The 24,618-nt window shown below is 42.8% G+C and overlaps 1 protein-coding gene across 8 annotated transcripts; it reads left to right on the top strand.

The window, feature by feature from the left end:
* Positions 1 to 5,461: 5,461 nt before the first annotated feature.
* ZNF655 (zinc finger protein 655) lies at positions 5,462 to 23,737 on the top strand. Of its 8 annotated transcripts, none has more exons than XM_012455533.3 (6): positions 5,514 to 5,607; positions 7,364 to 7,526; positions 8,995 to 9,080; positions 9,460 to 9,586; positions 19,573 to 19,677; positions 20,150 to 23,737. In XM_012455533.3, the coding sequence occupies exons 2-6, from the start codon at positions 7,391 to 7,393 to the stop codon at positions 21,487 to 21,489; spliced, it is 1,794 nt and encodes a 597-aa protein (XP_012310956.1). In that variant the 5' UTR covers positions 5,514 to 5,607; positions 7,364 to 7,390; the 3' UTR covers positions 21,490 to 23,737. The 8 variants fall into 8 exon arrangements, with proteins under 8 accessions (XP_012310962.1, XP_012310965.1, XP_012310956.1 ...); XM_012455534.2 differs by lacking the exon at positions 5,514 to 5,607 and adding an exon at positions 5,652 to 5,830; XM_012455539.3 differs by lacking the exons at positions 19,573 to 19,677; positions 20,150 to 23,737 and adding an exon at positions 10,965 to 11,801 and having other exon boundaries at positions 5,462 to 5,607.
* Positions 23,738 to 24,618: the final 881 nt, after the last annotated feature.

Genomic DNA, 24,618 nt, shown 5'->3' with positions numbered 1-24,618 from the left:
CGGGGTGGGGAAGAGGGGATGAATTTTCCTTTATACTGCCCTGCTCAGGTACTTATACGTTCCATTTTTCTTAATGATGGCAATAATTGTAATAGTTATAATTATTATCAAACAATACAAATAGTGATTGTGTGTCTGTGGCAGAGGAGATGAATGAAACAAGGGTGGAGACAAAAAGATCAAGAATAAATGGTTTCACAAAACGAAGAGGCTGTCTCTCTTGAGATGCTGATTATGTATGTATTGCCAGTTGAATGGGCACTATTTCCAAATATTGTCTGTGGGCAACAGACGTTCTTTCCAACACTAGATAGTTATAAAATTCTGAGCTTGTCTTACGTTTCTTGGGAGTTTTCAGATTAGCAATGGTGAAACCATAAGTTGAATTTGAGGCGTTTTTGCTGTCCAAGTGTTATCACAATAATTAGGGCTTCTGTGATTAGATAAAGAATAACTTCACCTTTTTTTTTTTTTTTTTTTTTTTTTTTTTTTTTTTTTTGAGACGGAGTCTTGCTCTGTCGCCCAGGCTGGGGTTCAGTGGCGCGATCTTGGGTCACTGCAACCACTGCCTCCCAGGTTCAAGCGATTCTCCTGCCTCAGCCTCCTGAGTACCTGAGATTACAGGCGCATGCCACTACGCCCGGATAATTTTTGTATTTTTAGCAGAGACGGGGTTTCACCATGTTGGCCAGGCTAGTCTTGAATGCCTGAACTTGTGATCTGCCTGCCTCAGGCTCCCAAAGTGCTGAGATTACAGGCGTCGAGCTCGGACAACTTCACCTTTTATAAAACAGTAACTGAGACCTTGAATGGCTGTGACGTGACTCTTAAGTCTGGGCAAGTCTGTGGTACAGCGCAGCAAGAGAAAAGCCCATGAAAGGAACAGCTACCTGTTACAGAGCCTATGATTGCATGGTATCCCGAATTACCTTCTAGGCCCTGACTAATGTTCCATATCTTATGTTTTTTTTTTTTTAATTTTAAATTTTCTTTTTTTTTTTTTTTACAGGGATAGAAGTTCTCAACCTATGGGGTTTGATCTTGCTATGGTTGCCTTTTTCTACTTCCCCATGAGTCTTCTCAATAATCCACTTGAGTGTGTCTTTGTTCTATATATACATATTTTCCCCCAGAGCACCTTCAAGTCCAATCTTTGCTCCTTTATCACTGTCTGGCTCTCTGATCTATAGTCCTCCTTGATGATGTCATATTCTCAGAACTTATTCCTCCAGATATATCCTCATATTTCCTTCCAGTGTTCCAAGTCATTGCTAAGAGCCATTACATTGCTATGCACTGTATTTTTCTTCTTTGTCTAAACCAGTCTCTCCTCTCCACCCCTGTCCCCATTCCTACACTTAAGTGCCTAAAGGGTCCAGGAAGGCAGATTACTGAATGCAGCTGACTGGATATATGTTTTTGTATTTGTGTTGTGTGTGTGGCAGGAATGGTGGGCATCTCTATAACGACTCCTTTCTTTGCCTACTGACCTACTGGCACAAGAAACTCCAAGTGTCGTGGTGGTATTCTGTTTCCAGTTCAGTGGAATATTTAATGTCTCCTAGAGGAAATGTTCTTCCTGGAAATGAGGATCATAACCCAGCTGGCTCTAGTTTTTGGAGCTAGGAGGCACAAACTCTACAGGTGACTGGGTATAATAGTAATAGGCTACTCCTGTATGCATAAAGTCCTACTGGAGACACAATACTATATATCTGTTTTGGCTCAATGCATATCAATGCATATACTGTATCCTGAAGTACTGCTCCAAACGTTGCAAGGCATTACATCTTAGTTGGCAATTTAGCCCAGTCTTCAACAGGCCATTCCAAAATTCTATCTGGCTAGCTGCTTCTGGATGATGAGTATGCACCATGAATTTTGTAGCTTCAAGTTCACTGTCACACCTCCTTGGCTATCAGTGGGTTCCTTAGTTTCAGGTATGTCAATGGATAAGGCACTCTGCAAGCTCTCAGATGGTGGTGCTGCTGGAGGCAAAGTAGTTGGGGAAGACAAGCTCATTTAGAGCATATATCAATTCTGGTAAGAACAAATTGAAGCCCATTCCAAGGTAAAAGGGATATGATGCTGGGCCGGGCGCGGTGGCTCACACCTGTAATCCCAGCAGTTTGGGAGGCCGAGGCGGGTGGATCACGAGGTCAAGAGATCGAGACCATCCTGGTCTCTACTAAAAATACAAAAAATTAGCTGGGCATGGTGGCGCGTGCCTGTAATCCCAGCTACTCAGGAGGCTGAGGCAGGAGAATTGCCTGAACCCAGGAGGCGGAGGTTGAGGTGAGCCGAGATCGCGCCATTGCACTCCAGTCTGGGTAACAAGAGCGAAACTCCATCTCAAAAAAAAAAAAAAAAAAAAAAAAAAAAGGGATATGATGCTGAGGTGGGTGGATCGCTTGAGGTCAGGAGTTCAAGACCAGCCTGGCCAACAAACATGGTGAAACCTCGTCTCTACTAAAATACAAAAATGCTGGGTGTGGTGGCAGGTGCCTGTAATTCTAGCTACTAGGGAGGTTGAGGCAGGAGACTTGCTTGAACCCAGGAGGCAGAAGTTGCAGTGAGCCGAGATCATGGCACCGTACTCCAGCCTGGGATACAGAGCAAAACTCCATGTCAATTAAAAAAATAAATAAATAAAAAGTGGAAGCCTTTCAGGTCACCTAATACATGTGTTGAAACAGCATTCCCAGGTGCAGAATATGCTACCTCCAAATCCAAAGAGGTCCACCAGGACCTGTCCCAATTTCTTTGGGATTAGTGGGTGCAAGGGGGAACAACTTTCTTTTACCTTTGGGTGATGTCCCCAAACCACTGGACCCCACCAAAACTTCATCCATTTGATAAGTGACCGTATCTTCAGGTTTCTGTACTGCCTTTGTAAGAAGTCTTACTAGGATATCTATGACCCTTGTCACTTGCTGCTCACTGGGTACTATTAGCATTTGTCATCAATCTGGTGGCCCATCATGATGGTTAGGTAAAGTTCCTGTGGACTACACTGTGACAGAGAATAGGCCTCAGGATCCCACCCTCTCCCTGTATGAGCCACGACTTTGACTCAGGGGACTTTTTGAGTCTGCACAATTGGTCTCCTTTGCATTACTGTCACTGTTATAAACAGATCCTTGGCCTAATTTTCAGCTTAGCTAGATGCAGAATCACCTTTGTTAATTTATTAAAAATCAGCTATTGTATGTATCTAGGTCTATTTCTGGACTTTTTTTTTCCTTAGAAATTCATCTTCATATTTCTGGAGTTTCTATTCTGCTCTATTGATCTATTTGTCTATCTTTATGCTGATATCATCTTGATTACTGTAGCTTTAGAAAAAAATTGGGGGTCTCCTTCTTCCGTTTTGGAGCCCCCCTCCCTCTGTCTATACACTTCCTTCTGCGTTCTCTTTTCTTGCTTGCCAATTAAACTCTCCACTCTTTAAAACCCATAAAAAAAGAAAAAAAGAATCTTAAAATTATACAAGATTCCAATTTTATTTTTTCAAAATTGTTTTGGCAATTCTAAATCCCTAGCATTTCTATATAAACTTTAGAATCAGTTTGTTAATTTGTACTAAAAAAACAAAATAGGCCAGGTATGGTGGCTCACCCTTGTAATCCCAGCACTTTGAGAGGCGGAGGCAGGTGGATCACCTGAGGTCAAGAGTTGGAGACCAGCCTGGCCAACATGGTGAAACTCGGTCTTTACTAAAAATACAAAAATTAGCCGGGTGTGGTGGTGTCCGCCTGTAATTTCAGCTACTCCAGAGGCTGAGGCAGGGTAATCACTTGAATCCAGGAGGTGGAGGTTGCAGTGAGCTGAGATTGTGCACTGCACTCCAGTCTGGGCGACAGAGCGAGACTCCGTCTCAACAACAACAAAAAGACAACTTTTATGAGTGGTTTCCATCTGTGTCATCTGGTAAACTGTTGAAAGAAAATTTTGCTCAAAAGCAGAACAGCAGCTGCTGCTTCTTAGCACTCTTTATTAGGGTTCAAGGAGTATTGGTGGAAAGTGGCCTCTTTAAGTGGGTGCCTTTCGTGGTCCTCTCACTGGAGCGAATTGCCTGAGGCAGCTAAAACTTAGACACAATGTGCCTCACTGCCATAGCTCACTCACCTCTGCTGCTGAAATGGTTTCCCATCACTTTGCTAATAGGTACAAACTGTGAAGGGCTTTGAGGTGGGGAAATGGCAACTCGGGAAAGAACTCCAAATCTTTAGCTCTCCTGGTATATTAAAATAACCGTTATGAAGAGGAGAAAGTACTTTGTCATCTGTTGTTCCGGGGAACCTTCAATAGGAACAACAGACAGACAGCACCACGGGGTGTATTTCTATTCAACACAAGAAAAACTTTCTAATTGGAGCTGTCCGGCACGAAAATGGACTAAGCAGGGCATTTTCTTTCTCTGATCCTGACTCCACTGTGACGGGTACTGTAGACTAGACAGATTGTGTTGTAGTATGAATTTAGGTTAGATCAATGATATCCAGGGGAAAAGGCAGGGAAGGAATATCAGAATCTCCAAGAAGCTGATATAATTTGAAAAAAATATATAAATGTCACACTTCAGGTTTTCTTGTGTTTAATTTGAAATGTCAAATAACATTAAATGATAGCCTTTGATTTGCTTAAACAAAGTAGTAACAGTTGACGTTCCTTCCAAATCACTTTTTTGATCCTCTAAGAGGTTTGCCTATGCCTTGCAGATCTAGCTCCACCCACATGACATTATATTCTCAAAGGATCCAGGATCAGCAAGGGGTCACAATGTCCCAAGGGTTTCGGTCCCGGTGCTCTGCCTGTCCCGCCCGTGCATCATGCTTCTGCCTATCCCTGTTTCTGCACAGTTTTTAGTCTTCCCACCAGGGACGCAACTGTCAATCTCTTCAGTCTCTCTCGGTTCCATTCCAATCTGCTCATGCCCCCTCCCATCTCCGCTTGCCCCAAGGACCTACTTGGCAGATTTCAATCCCATGACTTAGTGAGTCCCATCTCACCGGGGCGCCCGCAATCCTTGCCTTCTACAAGTCAGAGCTGTACTACACTCTGCGCAGGCACCCCTGTGCTACTCACGGAAGTGAGACCATTAGCTTGCCCATTCCTCCTCGCCCCCGACACGCACCCACTGGGTCGGGCCGCCTCCTTGCGGGGACTCAAGGGTCGGCGCGGGTCAGGGAGGGGCCCCGGGGGCGCGTTCCCAACATTGGTCGCAGTCATTGCTGTTATAACGACTAAAGACGCCCAGTGAATTAGCACGGAGGGCCGTAGGAACGGAAAAAGACGTGGAAAGCTGCGAAAACGAGCCTTCGAAGCCTGAACCCGTGGGTCCAGTTCCTCATCTGTGGCCCTAACCCACATCCGGGACCCTCATCCGGGGCCCTCACCAACATCCGGGACCCTTATCCGGGGCCCTCACCAACATCCGGGACCCTTATCCGGGGCCCTCATGCGGGGCCCTGCACTCCGTCGCCGGAAGTGCCAGCGAGAAGCGCCGGCCTCCTGGCTGTCTAGAGCGACCCGGGAAAGGCTGTGGTGTCCCCGAGCGCGAGTGTGTCGGTGACAAGACGGCGGCCAGGCCCGCCCCTCCCCTCGGTGAGTACCCGGAAGCCGTTCTGGGGTCGCAGCTGGGCGGCCGCTTGTTTCGCCTTCCCGGGAGAAGGAGGCGGCGTCCGGCCGGGGCAGACAGCGGTTTCCTTCCCCGAGAGTGCTGGGAGGCCCGAATGCGAGGAGGGCCTGTTTCTTTTCAGCTCCGGTTCACCTCGCGGGCCAAGGGCCTCGCAGTCAGGAGCCGGCGACCGTGCCTTCGTGCGAGCTGGTCTGTATGGCCCCCTGGCCCTTTTGGGACTGTGCTTTGGTCTAAAAGGGGAGTGGGAGGAGGGCAGCGCCGGGCGAGGCCTAATGAGAACTGAGCTGGGAGCTAGGCGAGGGTGGTGGGAGGGGGACGGCACCCTGATGCGTCCTTGGGCCTGAAGGACGCCGCTCAAACCTGTTCGAACTGCAGCTCTTCCCTGCGTTGCTCTCAGGATTACGGGAAAAGGCCGGCCCAGCCAGTCCTAGTTAGCGAAGGACCTGACCCCAAAAATGGAATTTTATCATTCGCCAAGCCCGTTTTATAAGTCAGAGTGGGCTGATGGTATTAACAAGACATCCCTAAGGGGCCTGCCGTTTTATTTACTTATTTAAATGAGTTTATTTATTTATTTAAACAGGTAATCGAGGGCCTGGCTCGGTAATTCACGCCTGTTATCCTCGCACTTGGGGAGGCCAAGGCAGGAGGATCCCTGGAGGCCAGGAGTTCGAGTCCAGCCTGGGCAACATCTCTACTAAAACAAAATTAAAATGAGTAATCATAACTTGCATTTTTCTCTGGGGACAAACTTGAGTCTCCAAAGAAGTCTGTAAATTTTAAATATTTTGTGTATTTGAGACAGGGTGTTATTGTCATACAGGCTGGAGTGCAGAGGTGCAGTCATAGCCCACTGCAGCCTCTACCTTCCAGGCTCAAGCGGTTCTTCCGCCTTGGCCTCTGGAGTAGCTGGAACTACAGGCATGGACTACCATGCTTGGCTAATTTTATTTATTTATTTATTTTTGATAGAAACAGGGTTTCACCATGTTGTCCAGGGTGGTCTGGAACTCCTGAGCCTAAGGGATCTGCCCGTCTCAGCCTCCCAAAGTGTTGGGATTACATGTTTGAGCCACCGCACCCAGCCAGTTTTATAAATATTTTAAACTTTCTACAGAAAGCTTTACACTATTAAAGTGTACTATGTTGATTTTTTTAATGCCACAAATTCCAAATTAGAGTAGTTCCAATAACCTGCACACTTGGATCATAAGATTTGGTTCTTAAGTATTTAGAGCTGAAGCATAACCATTTTTTTCTTTTTTCTTTTTTTTTTTTTTTTGAGACAGAGTCTTGCTTTGTTGTCCAGGCCAGAGTGCAGTGGTGCGATCTCGGCTCACTGCAACATATACTTTCTGTGTTCAAGCAATTCTCCTGCCTCAGCCTCCCGAATAGCTGGGATTACAGACCTGTACCACCACACCCAGCTAATTTTTGTATTTTAGTAGAGACGGGATTTCACCATGTTGGCCAGGCTGGTCTTGAACTCCTGACCTCAAGTGATCTGCCCATCTCCGCCTCCCTAAGTGCTGGGATTACAGGTGTGAGCCACTGTGCCTGGCCCCATTTTTCTCTCTGTTACTTATTTAGGGTGGTTAATCATTATCAACTAATTTTTATTGAATATCTACAGTGTGTAAAATACTTTGCAAAGTCCTGAGGATATAAAATGATGAGATGTTTTAACTTATTACAGTGATTTCTCTTAATCTCACCTTGCAGTGATGGTCATTGTCCTCCAGAGCAGTGATGGAGGAAATACCAGCCCAGGAAGCAGCAGGATCACCAAGGGTCCAGTTTCAGTCTTTGGAGACCCAGTCTGAGGGTCTGTCCCCAGAGCCTCAGTTTGTGCAGGACACCGACATGGAACAGGGACTCACTGGGGGTAAGGCAGAGACAGCCCTTCTATCTAGGCAATGACTGTGTGTGGAGGGGCTCCCGAGGGGGCTCCTGGGCCTGGTGTGAGAGAGGCCAGGAACTGGAATGAGAACATGGCCCCTAGAGGGAGGGATGAAAGTGGGGGCAGCTGTGACTCAGTTCAGTCCTAGTCTGAGCCCCTCTATTAAAGACAGCTCATCTTTCTTTCTTTCTTTTTTTTTTTTTTTTTTTGAGACGGAGTTTCGCTCTTGTTACCCAGGCTGGAGTGCAATGGCACAATCTCGGCTCACCTCAACCTCCGCCTCCTGGGTTCAGGCAATTCTCCTGCCTCAGCCTCCTGAGTAGCTGGGATTACAGGCACACGCCACCATGCCCAGCTAATTTTTTGTATTTTTAGTAGAGACGGGGTTTCACCATGTTGACCAGGATGGTCTCGATCTGTTGACCTCGTGATCCACCCGCCTTGGCGTCCCAAAGTCCTGGGATTACAGGCATGAGCCACCACGCCTGGCCTCATCTTTCTTAAATAAGCAGAATGATGGCTACTTACTTGTGTGGTGGTTTTTCCTTCAGGCAACCTTCACTTCATCCGAGTTCTCACATCTCGAATAGTTTCTTTTGCCACATCTCCCAGTCCTTTCCTGGCTCTCACTTCCTCTCAGATTCAGGACCTTTCCTTCCCCCTGTTCCCTTCACTTAGTTTCTCTTTGCTTTGTCACCTGCCATTCTGTTGCAACTGCAGTGTTTCCTGACTAGTCTAAATTTGGTCAAGGAAGCAACCATTTAATTCCTTGGTTGAGCACAGTGCCTGTGTGGATGTATACATACTGTGTTTTGACTACACAGTCACACTTTTCTATATCATATAGGTAGGTTGGTCTTTTTTTTGTTTTGTAAGAGCTGTGTCCTAGATTGCCTGTGGCCAAATAACTTGTGTGTCACTTACACAGATCGAGTGCCACAGTATGTAGAGGGCTGTGATGCATTGTGGAACTGTGGAAAAGATTGCCAGGAAACAGATGACCCTTTCTTGTTCTTGGGGGTCTTACACACTGGTTAAGACAGTGCCCATTCACAAGAGAAAGGCTTATCAAGTGTATAGGACAGTGCCTGGAAACGGTCAGAAGTCTGCTAAATAACCCTAGCCCAGGACAAGTCCTCACAAGTCTTTATGCTTTGCCCATCTGCAAAACAGGTATAGTCTTACTCTTCTATAAGAGGACTGTCATGTGGTAAAGATAAAGTGAAATAGAAGCTTTCATAAGAAACTCCTGTATCACAGGTCTAAACATGCGTAAGGCACGCAAGTACTAACAGAGCAGAGTAGACACACCCAATACCTGATAAATGTTCATTGGTTTTACTAGAGTATTGAGGAGGGTTCTGCTGACACCCCTTGGGCTGGAGAGGCCGCTTCTGAAAGGGAGCCCTGGGAAAGGGCTGCTCTCACTCTTCACTCCTTTCTCCTCCCTCAGCTCCACCTGTTCCCCAGGTGCCTGCTCTTCCCCATGAGGGAAGCCCAGGAGACCAGGCAGCTGCGCTCTTGACAGCCAGGTACCAGGTGAGCTGAGGAACCCTCTGCTTTTCCTTGAGGAAATCAGGGACCATTGCTACAGATGGAATGTAGACCTTGCCTGGAATTTTTTTCAATAGCAGACTCCAGTTTGGGAACTGATCCTCTTCAGAGACCTGGACTTCACATAAACCACCTTCCATCTCCACAGTGTCAGGAGCAAACTCTGTTTTCTCTTTGTCCATGGTTGTGTGCCGGATGCTTATTAGATGTTTAAGAGTTATGAGTTTTGTTCCATAGGTTCTAATCTGTTCTCCCTCCTCCTCAACGTAAGTACACACTGGATACTCTCTCTATCATCTTCACTTTCTGGCCATAGTGCTACAGTGGTCTCATTCCCCAGAGCAGCCAGGATGTGTTATTTCAGGAGTTTGTGACATTCGAGGATGTGGCTGTGCACCTTACTCGAGAGGAATGGGGATACCTGGACCCTGTTCAGAGGGACCTCTACAGAGAAGTGATGTTAGAGAATTATGGGAACGTGGTCTCACTGGGTAAGGACTTCCTTATTATTCAGTTTATCTATTTGGATTTCTTTACTTTCTTGTGTCTGCATAAGTATAAGGTCTCTGAGAAGGTCTGTAGAGTGTGGCTTAGATTCTAGGTCTTACAACTTCTGAATCCTTATCTTTCATGTCATCTTCTCTGGGAGGGGTAATTAAGGTTCGTTTGGGGGTGCCAAGAGGAGGCATTCTCCTCCTTATTCCTAGTTCATGTTTCTGGCTGTTGTGGGGTATCTGTTCCCTTTTAACCAAGGGAAACTTTCTTGTGCTTTGCTTGAGTTCTCATCCTTCTTATTTTTTCCATTTTTTGGAGGAGAGACCCTAGGGCGGCCTCCCAACCACCAACTGGACACTTTCCTTTTTAGTATCACTGTGTCCCTGTATTGGAGAATTTCCCATTTTGCCAGGAAAAAGAAATTCTGTTTAAAAAGATAGGCTAAATTCCTTCTTGTTGAGTGGTCCCTCACCCCTTAAGATCCCCAGATGTATCTCCAGGCAGGCAGAACTTGAGACGTCATTTGAAGGCATGACTCACTGTGAGTACATTTCAGTGAGTCACCCAGATGGTAATCCCATTTAACCACACCCAGGGCAGCAGAAGTCTCAGACCTTTACCCCACACTGAGGTGGGTTCAATGCTTTAACTCATGTCTCTCCCTTGGCATTTTGAAAGGTACAGTAGGAAGCTGGGATTAGGCAAGCTGTAGTGCTGCCGGAAGCATCAGTGGTGTTTGTTGGCAGCTCCCTTGGTGTGAGCATTGTTCTTTCTCTCTAGTATTTTTTTTTCTTTTATTTAATTTAGTTTTCGCTTAGTTTAGTTTAGTTCAGTTTAGTTTATAGTTTTATTTTTAGAAGGATTTTCGGTTTTGTTGCTCAGGCTGGAGTGCAATGGCGTGATCTCAGCTCACTGCAACCTCTGCCTCCCGGATTCAAGTAATTCTCCTGCCTCAGTCTCCCGAGTAGCTGGGATTACAGGTGCGTGCCACCACACCTGACTGATTTTGTATTTTTAGTAAAGACAGGGTTTACCATGTTGGTCAGGCTAGTCTCAAACTCCTGACCTCAAGTGATCCACCCTCCTCAGCCTCCCAAAGTGCTGGGATTACAGGCGTGAGCCACCACGCCCATCCTCCTTTTTCTTTAGTTTCTTGCTTGCTTCTACACTCTTCTTTTTGTGTGTGTAAATACTGAATCACACATTTTCCTTTTTTTCCCCCTTTGGCTTTGTCTATGCTGGTGGCATCCAGGGCATTGCTTTGTCTCCCTGATTATGCTCAGGATTCAAGGTCTTCTTATCTGTGGGGAGGTAGCCTGCCCACTGGGATGGTTTTTAGTGTGTTTTCCATTCCCGGCTCTTTGATCTTTGTAGGCATACTTCTCCGCCTTCCCACCACCCGGATTCATAGTGTGAATTCCTGTCCGGCCCTGAGTCATACCCAGGCAAGTGCTTTCTCTGGAGAAACACTTGCGGTCCTTACAGCAGGAATCTCCAAGAGATGGCCCAAGTATCGGCTTCCCATCGATATTGCTCGTCCTTGCTCGGAAACTCCTTTTCCACGATTGTGAGATACTAAACTTGACTGATGGAATAGAAGCTCCCCAGGATACCGCCACTACGTAAAATCACAGCTCCTCAAATTACTTCTGCTGAATTTCTAATATTAGGGTCCAAGGAAGCTTTCTTTGTTGCAACCAGATGCATTTTGAATCCAGTTCATTCAGAAACCGTGGTTGGTGGTCATTATCTGCTTGTGTTCTGAGAAACCAGAAAGTCCAACTTCAGCTCTTCAGTTATGGTTTTTTCATAGGATTTTAGAATGTGAAACTTATGCTGTGTGCCCCATCTTCTGTGTAGCAGATACAACCTGCCCTGTATGGTGCCTAACTCTCCCGTGAACCCTGGGCTTTCCTCATGTTTGACATTCTGGTTTCCTCCTTCCTTGAAGTCTCTGTGGAACTCTTCAAGGTCGTACCTTCCTCCCCTTTATTCTTTGTGGTTCTGTACAGATTGATGCACTTATGTTGCCTTTCCTGATTAAGTGTTCCTTACTCTGTCCTTGGTGGAGGGGAGAAGGGAGGACAAAGAAGTTAAATTTATTTCAGGGCATCCAAATAAATGTCTAACTTTGTAAACTGTAAAGTGACATATATATAATTGTAAGTACTGTTAATTTTATCTAACAATTACAGAGTTTCCAACAGTTAACCTGTCTACTTTTTGGAGTAAAGAAACTTTGTAGCAGTTTAATGCAGTCTAATAGCATTTTATGCTATAGACTGAACGTTATCCCATTTCCTCTCATATCTGCATGTACACTCAACACACATGCACACTTACACATACAAGAGACACGCATGCATGCATGAAACTCTCCTCTCCTACTCATCTTGCTTTTTTTTTTTTTTTTTTGAGACAGAGTCTTGCTCTGTTGGCCAGGCTCTAGTTGTAGTGCAGTGGCATGATTTCAGCTCACTGCAACCTCCATCTCCCGGGTTCAAGCAATTCTTCTGCCTCAGCCTCCTGAGTAGCTAGGACTACAGGTGAGCGCCACCGTGCCTGGCTAATTTTTTTATTTTTAGTAGAGACGGGTTTCACCATATTGGCCAGGCTGGTCTCGAACTCCTGACCTTGTGATCCACTTGCCTCAGCCTCCCAAAGTGCTGGAATTACAGGTGTGAACCACCACACCCAGCCCTCATCTTGCTTTTGTGATCAAGTTAGCAGCATCTCCTTAGCAGTTACTTTTACAATTCTTAGAAAGTCATTTTCATATTTGTGGGTTCAGCAAACTCCACCTGAAATTTAACCCATTTATGCCTAGTGTTCCATTATTGGAACACTAAGCTTGAAGGAGTTATTTATATCCTACTGCTCAAGGTCATCACCAAGGTCTGATTTTTCACAAAAAAATATGCAGCCTCCTGCATAACTGGGTTAAGTTTATACATTTATTAATTTAACTTACTGTTTGGGGTTGTAAGATTTTATAATTCAGTCCTACTTTCCACTTCACATAATTTTCCCATGGCAGGAGCTCCAGATTGTATTTCTCACAGATGTCAGAACATTGGTGCTTTGCTTAAGTACTTCCACTATGTAGCAGTAAATATACAGAGTACAAATAACTGAGTAAAGAAGTTGGTAATAAGTAATTTTCGTTACCACATTTAAAAAGGAACATATTTCATTGATGATGAATGAACAATTTGCTTCTGGGTCCCTATCCATAGGGAAGTTACCTACTAAGTGTGGGAGATTAAGACCCAGAAAGGGGACTGGGTTGCTTTTCACATGGGTGAGTGTGGCTGGTGCCCTATTAGATGATGGCATCAGAAACATCCTTGTTAAAATTCTAGTTGATATTAAGTAGGTCAATAGATTGGCAGTGTTTGGCACATACTCTGCCTTTTTAACTTGATGTCGTGGAGGACTACAGTGATTTTGCACAGAATGTTTTCCATTGTCACAGCTATTTAATATTTGTTGAGCAGCCACTTTGTATTGGGTACTCGCTATATAAATAAGATATATATATCTCATTTAATCCTTACCATAATTCTGTGAGCAGATGATATTGCTTCTATTTTATATCTGAGGAAACTGAGGCTCAGAAAAGTTAAGTGATCTTCACGGGATCAGTGAGAGGCTTGGGACCCAGATGTTCCTCCGAAGCCCATGCTCTTTTTCACTACTTTGTGCCTTTAGGGCAGTAAGTCTACTACACATGGAGTTTTTAATATTTTTAGTGAGTTATATGTACTCTGATGACAAGAAAAATTCAAAATGCCATGACAAATTGGACAGGCAGGCCAGTTTATAGCATGGGACCAGAACGAACATGCATTCAAAAAGGAAAACTCTGGGGACACGTTCCAGTCCAACAAGTACTGATAAAAGAATGATATTGAACTCTCTAGGGATCCACTCTAGTCCAACAGTTATCGACAAAAGAATGATATTACTAAGGAGTGTTATTATTTGTGTATTAAGGACCAGGAAGAAAAGTACGAAGCTTTCGGATGGCTAAAAGCATAGCTCTAATAAAAGCAACAAACCATATAATAAGGCAGATTTTTTTTTTTTTTTTGAGATGGAGTTTCACTCTTGTTACCCAGGCTGGAGTGCAATGGCGTGATCTCGGCTCACTGCAACCTCCACCTCCTGGGTTCAGGCAATTCTCCTGCCTCAGCCTCCTGAGTAGCTGGGATTATAGGCACGCACCACCATGCCCAGCCAATTTTTTGTATTTTTAGTAGAGATGGGGTTTCACCATGTTGACCAGGATGGTCTCGATCTCTTGACCTCATGATCCACCTGCCTCGACCTCCCAAAGTGCTGGGATTACAGGCTTGAGCCACCGCGCCCGGCCCGATAAGGCAGATTTTAAATATTATTATCATTATTTTTGAGACGATCTGTGTCATCCAGGCTGGAAAGCAGTGGCATGGTAACAGTTGACTGTAGCGTGGACCTCCCCCCAGGCTTAGGTGATCCTCCTACCTCAGCCTTTTGGGTAGCTGGGACTATAGGCCTGCACCACCATGCTAATTTTTTCTATTTTTGATAAGAGACAGAGTTTCGGTATGTCACCCAGGCTGTTCTTGAACTCCTGGGCTCAAGTGATCTGCCTGCCTTGGCTTCCCAGAGTCCTGGGATTACACGCGTGAGCCACCACCATGCTCAGCTTTAACTATTATTTTTGAAAACCAGATTAAAATAACTCTTACTAGAAAACTCTCAGGATTTAAATAATTTTTTTTTTAAGACGGAGTCTTGCACTGTCACCCAGGCTGTAGTGCAGTGGCGCGATTTCGGCTCACTGCAGTCTCGGCCTCCTGGGTTCAAGCAGTCTCCTGCCTCAGCCTCCCAAGTAGCTGGGACTCCAGGTGTGTGCCACCATGCCCAGCTGATTTTTTTGTATTTTTAGTAAAGATGGGGTTTCACCGTGTTTGCCAGGATGGTCTCAATCTCCTAACCTCGTGATCTGCCCACCTCAGCCTCCCAAAGTGCTGGGATTACAGGCATGTGCCTGGCCTTTTTTTTTTTCTTTTTTTTGTGAGACAGAATCTTGCTCTGTCACTCAGGCTCGAGTGCAGTGGTACAATCTTGGCTTACTGCAACCTCTGCCTCCCAGGTTCAAGCCATTCTTGTGCTTCAGTAGCTGGGACTACAGGCATGCACCATCACACCCAGCTAATTGTATTTTTGGTAGAGACGGGGTTTCACCATGTTGGCCAGGCTGTTTTTGAACTCCTGGTGTCAAGTGATCACTCCCATGGGCCTCGCAGTGTCTGGATTACAGATGTGAGCCACCACATCTAGCCTTAAAATCAAAAGGTTTCAGTAAGTTAATTTTAAACCTGGTCACGCGGGAGACCAGGGTTCGATTCCCCAACGGAGAGCCAAAAAAAAAAAAAACCCAAATTTTAAACAGGAAAAATGTAAAGCAAGTGCATATTTTGAAAGCATAGATTCGGCAGGGCACAGTGGCTCACGCCTGTAATCCTAGCACTTTGGGAGACTGAGGCAGGCGGATCACCTGAGGTCAGGAGTTCAAAACCAGCCTGACCAACATGGAGAAACCCCGTCTCTACTAAAAATACAAAATTAGCCAGGCATGGTAGCAAATGCTTATAATCCCAGCTACTCGGGAGGCTGAGGCAGGAGAATCACTTGAACCAGGAGGCAGAGGTTGGGGTGAGCTGAGATCGCACTATTGCACTCTAGCCTGGGCAACAAGAGCGAACCTCCATCTTAAAAAAAGAAAAAAGCATAGAGTCTTGTGTTAAATTTAGGAAAAAGGCATTCACATCAGTGTCAAGAGAACCTGCTACTAATGCTTTTTTTGATAGGCAGTATGGTAAGTTGGAAAGAATATAAACTGTGAAATCAAACGTGGGTTCCACTTACCAGCTGTAGTATGTTGAGCAAATTATTTAATCTGACATTTTCTTCATCTATAAAACAGGAAAATAATGTCTACCTTCTAGGTTGTACAGGATTGAATTAGATTATGGATATAAGTACCTGGCTTGTGCTAGTTACTTTAATATTTTGGAAAGAACAGCAAGTGATGTGAGCTATAGACCAGATTTTTTAATACAAATAAAAATTTCAGGTGTACATTCAAATTATTTATAGTGGATTTTCCTCAAATTGATTATTGTTTGGACTATTGCCTAGGGGTTTGGGATTTTTATTGTAAAGGGATTTGCATTTCCTTGATAATAAATCATCTTTTAGATCTCTGATTTTTAATTTTTTGTAGAGATGGAGTCTCACTATGTTCCCCGGGCTGGTCTCAAACTCCTGAGCTCAAGAGATTATCCTGCCTTGGCCTCTCAAAGTGCTGGGATTACAGGTGTGAGCCACCATGCCTAACTTGTAGATCCCAGTGATTGGTTTTTTTGGTTGATTGGCTGACTGACAGGACCTCACTCTGTCACCCAGGCTGGAGTACAGTGGTGTGATCTTGGCTCACTGCAGCCTTGACATTCTGAGGTCAAGTGATCCTTCTGTGCCTGCTTCCCAAGTAGCTGGGACTACAGGCATATTCCACCATGCCTGGCTAATTCTTGTATTTTTTGTAGAGATGGGGTCTCACTATGTTGCCCAGGCTGGTCTTGGGCTCTTGGGCTGAAGCAGTCTGCCTACCTTGGCCTCTCGAAGTACTGGGATTACAGGTGTGAGCTACTGTGCCCTGCCATAGATCCCCTTTTTTAAAAACATTTTTTTTATTTTATTTGAGATGGACTTTCACTCTTACTGTCCAAGCTGAAGTGCAATGGCGCAATCCCAGCTCACAGCAACCTCCGCCTCCCGGGTTCAGGTGATTCTCCTGCCTAAGCCTCCTGAGTAGCTGGCATTACCGGCATGTGCCACCACGCCCCCCTAATTTTGTATTTTTAGTAGAGATGGGGTTTCTCCATGTTGATCAGGCTGGTCTAGAACTCCCAACCTCAAGTGATCCACCTTCCTCGGCCTCCCAAATTGTGGGGATTACAGGCGTGAGCCACTGTGCCTGGCCATAGATTCCTTTTAATTACTTCTGTGACTCCAAATCCTTAGGATCCTGGCTCACTGTATATTATTCTAATTACTTTTTATTTGTTGTTCGTATTTTTACCTTTTACTTCACTGTCAATATTTTATGAATCATATTAGAAAACTTTCACGATTTAAATAAAATCAAAAGATTTTAACACACTAATTTTAAACAGGAAAAATGTGAAGCAAGTGCATATTTTGAAAGCAAAGTTTTAAGTTAAATTTAGGAAAATAGCATTTAGGCTAGTGACAAGAAAACTTACATGTTCTTCTCTTTCTGTGTGTAATTTGGAGGAAGGGATGGGTTTTGTTCACAGTCATTTATTATCTTTTTTTCAGGGATTGTTAGGAGGCAAAATCATAATTTTTTTACTAGCAGATTGTTTAAAGGCCAGGTTCTGAAATAAGGTTTGAAAACTAGGCATTATCCGTTATTGTAACCTTGGGCAAGCTACTTAATCTCTCTGAATCTTAGTATTCTCATTTATAAAATGACTACAATAATAGTTCCTACATGTAAATTTATGGTGTTAAAAGAGTGAAAACCTGGAGAGCTCTTTGCATGGTACTTTGCACCTACCAAGTACATAGTAAAACTTAATATATGTTTTGATGATACCCTGTTCTCTCTTCTAAACTGTGATATTGTATCTTTAACTACCTGCTAGGCATTTTCTCTTTCTCTCTCTTTTTTTTTTTTTTTGATGGAGTCTCTCTGTCACCCAGGCTGGAGTGCAGTGGCCGGATCTTGATTCACTGCAACCTCCACTTCCTGGGTTCAAGTGATTCTTCCTCCTCAGCCTCCCAAGTAGTTGGGACTATAGGTATGTGCCACCACGCATGGCTAAGTTTTGTATTTTTAGTAGAGATGGGGTTTCACCATGTTGGCCAGGCTGGTCTTGAACTCCAAATCTTGTGATCCACCTGCCTTGGCTTCCCAAAGTGGTGGGATTACAGGCTTGAGTCACTGTACCTGGCTTTTCTCTCTTTTTTTAAAAAAATTTTATTTTAGTAGTTTTTGGGGTAAAAGTGTTTTGTTGTTGTTGTTGTTATATGGATGAATTACAATACATAGTGGTGAATTCTGAGATTTTAGTGCACCTGTCCTGGAATAGTGTACATTGTACCTAATATGTCGTTTTTTTAATCCCTCGTCCCGTCTCCCGCCCTCTCCCTTCTTAGTCTCTAAAGTCTATTATATCAGTCTGTATGCATTTTCTCTTATACCTTCCTATATTACCTTATTAAACACATGTCTAAAATCAAATCCCTCATCCCACATGAAGACCACGTTTTTTTTTTGTGCTTTTAAGTGTAGATATGGCGTAAATTGCCAAAATTTTGTTTCAGTTATCAAATATCGACAGACATCTTAAATATCTCAAAGTTAAAAGTTGCAAATCATGCTGTTGGAATTCTGAGAACAATATTGTTGCTTCATGTTACACTAACTTTTTAAATTTTTTAATTTTTTTTTTTTTTTGTGGGGATTGGGGAAGGGATGGGTGGAGCACTAACTTTATTTTTTAAACTTCTTTTATGGTTTGACATGGCAGACCTTAATTAAATAAATGTCCACAAGAAGGATTGACTCCAAATGCCCAGCAGGAATTCAGAAACACAGTACATACCTTTCTTCTGTCTGTTCTGATCTCCTTGCTCATAGGCTCTCACATGGAATCTTTGGGGCAGCTGTCAGTTCTTCATATTTTCCAGCCCCAATGCCCTTTTTATAAAATTGTATAGCTGTTAATACATTGATACTTGGGCACAGAGTTGGCGCTCAATAAGTAGCTGTTAAATAAATGAATCAAAAGAAGTGCAAGATACAGGATACATGGTCCCTTCTATCAAAGAGTTTATAAATCAAGTATGAATGATAATACCTGAAACTACTTACCTAAACAAAATCTATTTAAACACCATTATATGTGGCATGTCAGAATAAGAGGAAGAACTAATACATTTTTTAGACATTCAGTAAATCGAGAGAAAGGTTTTTCAAGATGAGGGGCTTGAGCTAGACCTTGTATGTGTGCCATTAGAAGCTTTCTGGGCTGGACACATATAAAGATTGCCCTTTGATACTAATAGTATTAAAATTCTATCTCCTTGGAAGCAGACTGCCTATTGCTTTAGCTTTAAAAGAGATTTAGATCCAAGCATTCTGTTATGCAAGCCATAGAAAGACCATTTTATGTGAAGATGCACTTTGTACTTTCCTCTCTACATTTTATTGTAGTTAGTTGCTTAGATCTGTCTCTGTGTAGAGTGTGAGGTTCTTGAGGTCCTCGAAGGAAGGGACCTTGCTTGGCCTCTTTATCCTCTGCATACTTTGCATAGAGGAGGCGCTCTATAAATGTTTGTTGAATAAATGCTACACTCCTAATGGGTAAGAATGTGTCATATTGTTCTTTGTTTTCTTGTGTGCACTGAAACAAATTGTTTCTTGATATTGGTCCTTAGAATATTTATTCAGTTTTCATTGATTCTCTTGCTACAGGTTAGCTTACCATGCAGCAGGTCCTTGAGTTTCACCTTTCTCCAGTGGAGCAGAATTATATTTTGATGACCTCCATTTTGATAATTGTAGACCAGATCTAATTCAAAGATTGACCTTTAGGTAACAGATGGAGTGTGATAATGATAATTTCTGTGAAGACAAACCCATGCACATACTTTGTTGTCTGAATAATGTTTAAATGAATCCTCTGCTCCCAAGTCATCAGCTTGCCCCTAACTCACATCTTTCTAGAGCACAAATCTGACCTTGTAGAAGATCTTTTCCCTCTTCACTCTCCAGGCCTTCCTAATTAATGTCTTCTCAGAATTTACCTTCTCTCTCTCTTAATCATTAGTTAAAAGAAAATATGGCTTGTGTAGCATCTGAGGATACATTGCCACATACCATTTCCTTCTCTATGAGCAGGATTTCCAATTTCCAAGCCTGATGGGATCTCCCAGCTGGAACAGGATCTACAGGTCTTTGATCTGGAAACTAAGACTAGAGAAGTCTTAAGAGATGACTGCTCAGGTGAGTAAGGCAGAATCAATCAGATGGAATTAGTAGGGAAGTAAAGTTCAATTGTTGAGTCAAGTTGTAGCCGCTCTGGCACTCAGAATGAAGAGCTCTGTGTATATCCTAGCGTGGAGAGTTCCTTCCTTTTCCCTTCAGTTAGGTTGACCCTTTCCATTTGTTTAGTACCTGTGCACATGTTGTACCAGACCCCTAATCAAGTTGCTTATCTAAAATTATTTCAAACTGTTTCCCTATTATCTCCTTAACTGTTGTCTTCTTACTCTGCTGGACATGTTGGCTGTTTTACCTCACTGCTCCTGTTCATGCCGTTACTTCTGCTGTTGAGATTTTGTGCCTGTTTTTCAGAGTAAATAAACTTGTCTTGTCCTTGTAGATACTACATTGTTTAGTTTTCTCATCTGAGTTTTCTTTTCCTAAGCACAGGGTACAGATTACATTTGCATTTTCTATTTATATATTGTATCAGATGGAGAGACCAGAGAAGAGAACAAGCTGTTGATTCCTATGCAGAAAATGTCGGAAGAAGTACATTCATACAAAGTGAGAGTAGGAAGACTCAAACACGATATTACCCAAGTTCCTGAGACTAGAGAAGTGTATAAGTCTGAGGACAGATTAGAAAGGCTTCAGGAAATTCTAAGGAAATTTCTGTACCTGGAGAGGGAGTTTAGGCAAATAACAATCAGCAAGGAAACCTTCACCAATGAGAAGAACAGTGAATGTAATGAACCTGAAAAAAGCTTCAGTCTGGATTCTACTATTGATGCAGATCAGAGAGTTCTTAGAATACAGAATACTGATGATAATGATAAGTACGACATGAGCTTCAACCAGAATTCAGCCTCTGGTAAACATGAACACATACATCTAACACAGGATTTTCAGAGTAGTGAATGTAAAGAAAGCTTAATGGAGCTCTCCCATATTAACAAATGGGAGAGCATTCCTAACACTGAGAAATCCTATAAATGTGATGTATGTGGGAAAATTTTCCATCAGAGCTCAGCTCTTACTAGACATCAGAGAATCCATACTAGAGAGAAGCCCTACAAATGTAAAGAATGTGAAAAGTCTTTCAGTCAGAGCTCAAGTCTTAGTCGACATAAAAGAATACACACTAGAGAAAAACCTTACAAATGTGAAGCATCTGATAAATCCTGTGAAGCGTCTGATAAATCCTGTAGTCCAAGCTCAGGCATAATTCAGCACAAGAAAATTCACACCAGAGCCAGATCTTACAAATGTAGCAGTTGTGAAAGAGTCTTCAGTCGTAGCATCCACCTTACTCAACATCAGAAAATTCACAAAGAGATGTCCTGTAAGTGTACTATATGTGGCAGTGACTTCTGCCATCCTTCATACCTACTTGAACATCAGAGGGTCCACCATGAAGAGAAATCCTATGAGTATGATGAATATGGGTTGGCCTATATTAAACAACAAGGAATTCATTTCAGAGAAAAGCCCTATACGTGTAATGAATGTGGAAAAGACTTCAGATTGAATTCACATCTTATTCAGCATCAAAGAATTCACACAGGAGAGAAACCGCATGAATGTAATGAATGTGGAAAAGCTTTCAGTCAAACCTCATGCCTTATTCAGCATCACAAAATGCATAGGAAAGAGAAATCATATGAATGTAATGAGTATGAGGGCAGTTTCAGTCATAGCTCAGATCTTATCCTGCAACAAGACGTCCTCACCAGACAGAAAGCCTTTGATTGTGATGTATGGGAAAATAACTCCAGTCAGAGGGCACACCTGGTTCAACATCAGAGCATTCATACCAAAGAGAACTCATGAATGTAATGAAGGTGGGAAGACATTTAGTCAAATTCAGGCTTCATTCAACATCTGAGAATACACACCAGGGAGAAATCATGTGTGTACTGCATGTGGTAAAGCCTTCAGTCATAGCTCAACCGTTACTCAGCATCAGAGAATTCACACCAGAGAGAAACCCTCTAAATGTGATGAATGTAGAAAAGGTATTAAACTCTTAATCAACTCCTGCAAATCCATACCAGTGAGAAATCTATAAATATTAAATGTGGTAAATTTTTCATGCTATTAATATTTTCATAACTTAGTCACATTTGGAAAAATCATACGGGAATAAAATTCCATTACCGCAATGAGTGTGAAAGAGCCATCAGTCAAAGAAACTACCTTGTTTTGTATCATTCATGCCATGCAAAAATATTATAAATGTAATAAACGTGTATGTGTGTGAGGACATTCGGTCATCACCCAACATCAAAAAATCTATACCTAAGAGAAGTTATGTGAGTGTAGTAAATGGCAAATGTTTCAATAGGAATTTAGTCTTTGTCATATCAGAATATCCATAGTAGACAAGAATTTGATGTAATGCAAATGGAAAAACTTGACACCACATTTCAGGCTTTACCCAACATCAAAATAATGGAGTGAAATTGTTGATTATTTGTTTTTTTTTTTTTTTTTTGAGACGGAGTTTCGCTCTTGTTACCCAGGCTGGAGTGCAATGGCGCGATCTCGGCTCACCGCAACCTCCGCCTCCTGGGTTCAGGCAATTCTCCTGCCTCAGCCTCCTGAGTAGCTGGGATTACAGGCACGCGCCACCATGCCCAGCTAATTTTTTGTATTAGTAGAGACGGGGTTTCACCATGTTGACCAGAATGGTCTCGATCTCTTGACCTCGTGATCCACCCGCCTCGGCCTCCCAAAGTGCTGGGATTACAGGCGTGAGCCACCGCGCCCGGCCTGATTATTTGTTTATGAAATTGTTAATACATAGTCTCAATCTTTTTCTTTGCACAAGAATCTAGGGATGACTTGGTAAATGCAGTGCCATTTTCTCATGGCATTCCTTTATTTAATGTGTTCTAAGTAGGTACGTTTATTTTTACTTTTCTTATAATAATTTTGATACTAAAAAGAACAGAGATGGAGTCTCGCTTTGTTGCCCAGGCTGATCTTGAACTCCTGGCCTCAAGCGATCCTCCCACGTTGTCCTCCCAAAGTGCTGGGGTTACAGGCATGAGTCACTGTGCCCATCATATTTATAGAACTCATTTAAACTTTTTATTTTAATATGTCCTATAAACATTTTTATTTTTCTTGAAATTGGTTCTTAATGTTCACAACTTCGGTAAGATATTGCTAATGCACCAGTATTAAAACACATCCATGTAAATAGCTCATTTAGCTTTTTCTGCTGTTCTTGGCCCAAGTTCTCTCCAAAACCGATTCTTACGCCTGCTCTTTACTAGGGACTCTATGTCATATTGCTTTACAGCCACAACACTTGGATTTCTATTGATTGATTTCTACATTCTCTTAAGCACCTCTAGAAGATTTAGAAGTTTCCTAGTTTTAAGTGTTTCACCAGCAAGTATTCCATACCTGCTTGATGTTGCTGGTCTGGTGTCTTGTTTCCTAAAGTGAAGCATCTTTTCAAAAAAAAGAATTAGATTTAAAATATATCCAGTCCAATATAAGTATGAAAGATTCTCTCTCCCGAGATTGTAGCAGGCAGCCAAACATTTTCAAATGATGCCCAAGATTTTAGCTGCCTTGTGTGCATCCACAGCCTGCAAAGAGAGATGATGACATTAGGGAGTCAACAAGACTCCTGGTAGCCTCACTACATTCATTCAGTGCCTATTCTGCATGCCTAAGCCTAGAGTTCTTTTATATACCTCTAAGGCCAGCAAAATGCTCAGGTCTGCTTTTGGTAGAGTAAACATAAAGAACATAGACAGGCTGGGTGTGGTGGCTCATGCCTGTAATCCCAGCACTTTGGGAGGCTGAGGCAGGTGGATCACGAGGTCAGGAGAACGAGGCCATCCTGGCCAACATGGTGAAACCCTGTCTCTACTAAAAATACAAAAATTAGCCGGGTGTGGTGGCACACGCCTGTAGTCCCAGCTACTCAGGAGGCTGAGGCAGGAGAATCGCTTGAATCCAGGAGGTGGAGGTTGCAGTGAGCCGAGATTGTGCAACTGCACTTCAGACTGGGTGACAGAGCAAGACTGTCTCAAAAAAAAGAAAAAAAAAAAAAAGAAAACACACACAAAGTCAGCATCATAAGGGGATGTAGCCTTCCTACAGATGATGCTGTTCTTATGTTAATCTCAGAGACAATATTTTAAGAGAGTGGCAGGTCTGTTCCTGGTAAAATTTTAACTGTTTGGATTGCAGATAAATGTTTGAATTTTGTGCCTCCCCCTCCCGCCCCAGTAGTCTTTTCTCATCAGGACAGTATTTGAAGTGTGGGGGCTTTGTGTATAGTTGTTTATTCATTATCACATTTTTGTATTTCGTCTATAGGCTATATAAAAGAACATGGCTTTTTTGATTGATAAAAGTGATTACAGATGTTGGTTCAAGTTCAGGGCCACCATCATATACCTAACAAGAGTTCATGATTCTTTAGGTAATGTCAGAGCATTTAATATTTTTCCATCTTAAGCTTTATAACATTTTGTGAATAAGACAAGTGTTATTTAAAATTCTAGTTGTCAACTTGCAATTGAGCCTTTCATAGTTCAGATGTTATAATATTCACTAGGGACCCTCAACAAATATATAAAAATATATTGCTCTCTAATCCTCCTATGGCTAACCTCTAGGATAGTTCTGCCACTATATTTTACTTCTTTGCCATCAGCAAGAATAGGATCTCATCAAGGCAAGGTAGGAATCTAAATGAAATTGATATATAAATGAATTGATCTAAATGTAAAAGCAAATGAAAAATGCATGTGTTTTTTCCCATCAAACATGGATACCCTTATGTATAGAGACCAGTAGTCACCTGTGGTGACTGAAACAGGATTATGTAATCCCTAAAAAGCAGAATATGTAAAAATCACATGTATGCATTTGGTTTAGAAATGTGCTTTTGTACTTCCACTTGAATAAAGGTGTGTTTGTTATTCCAAGAAT

Source organism: Aotus nancymaae, unplaced genomic scaffold, assembly GCF_030222135.1.
Source record: "Aotus nancymaae isolate 86718 unplaced genomic scaffold, 86718_ANA_hifiasm-v0.15.2.pri h1tg000015l_0, whole genome shotgun sequence".
Taxonomy (NCBI): domain Eukaryota; kingdom Metazoa; phylum Chordata; class Mammalia; order Primates; family Aotidae; genus Aotus; species Aotus nancymaae.
Note: the sequence above shows the minus strand (reverse complement) of the source record. Positions and strands in the feature narration are given on the sequence as shown.

Bases quoted from the DNA above. Each gene is read 5' to 3' on its own strand.
- ZNF655 (XM_012455533.3), top strand. From the start codon at position 7,391: ATGGAGGAAATACCAGCCCAGGAAGCAGCAGGATCACCAAGGGTCCAG. The intron at 9,081-9,459 runs GTGAGCTGAGGA...GTGTTATTTCAG, and splicing joins TCTTGACAGCCAGGTACCAG to GAGTTTGTGACATTCGAGGA. The intron at 9,587-19,572 runs GTAAGGACTTCC...CTCTATGAGCAG, and splicing joins TGGGAACGTGGTCTCACTGG to GATTTCCAATTTCCAAGCCT.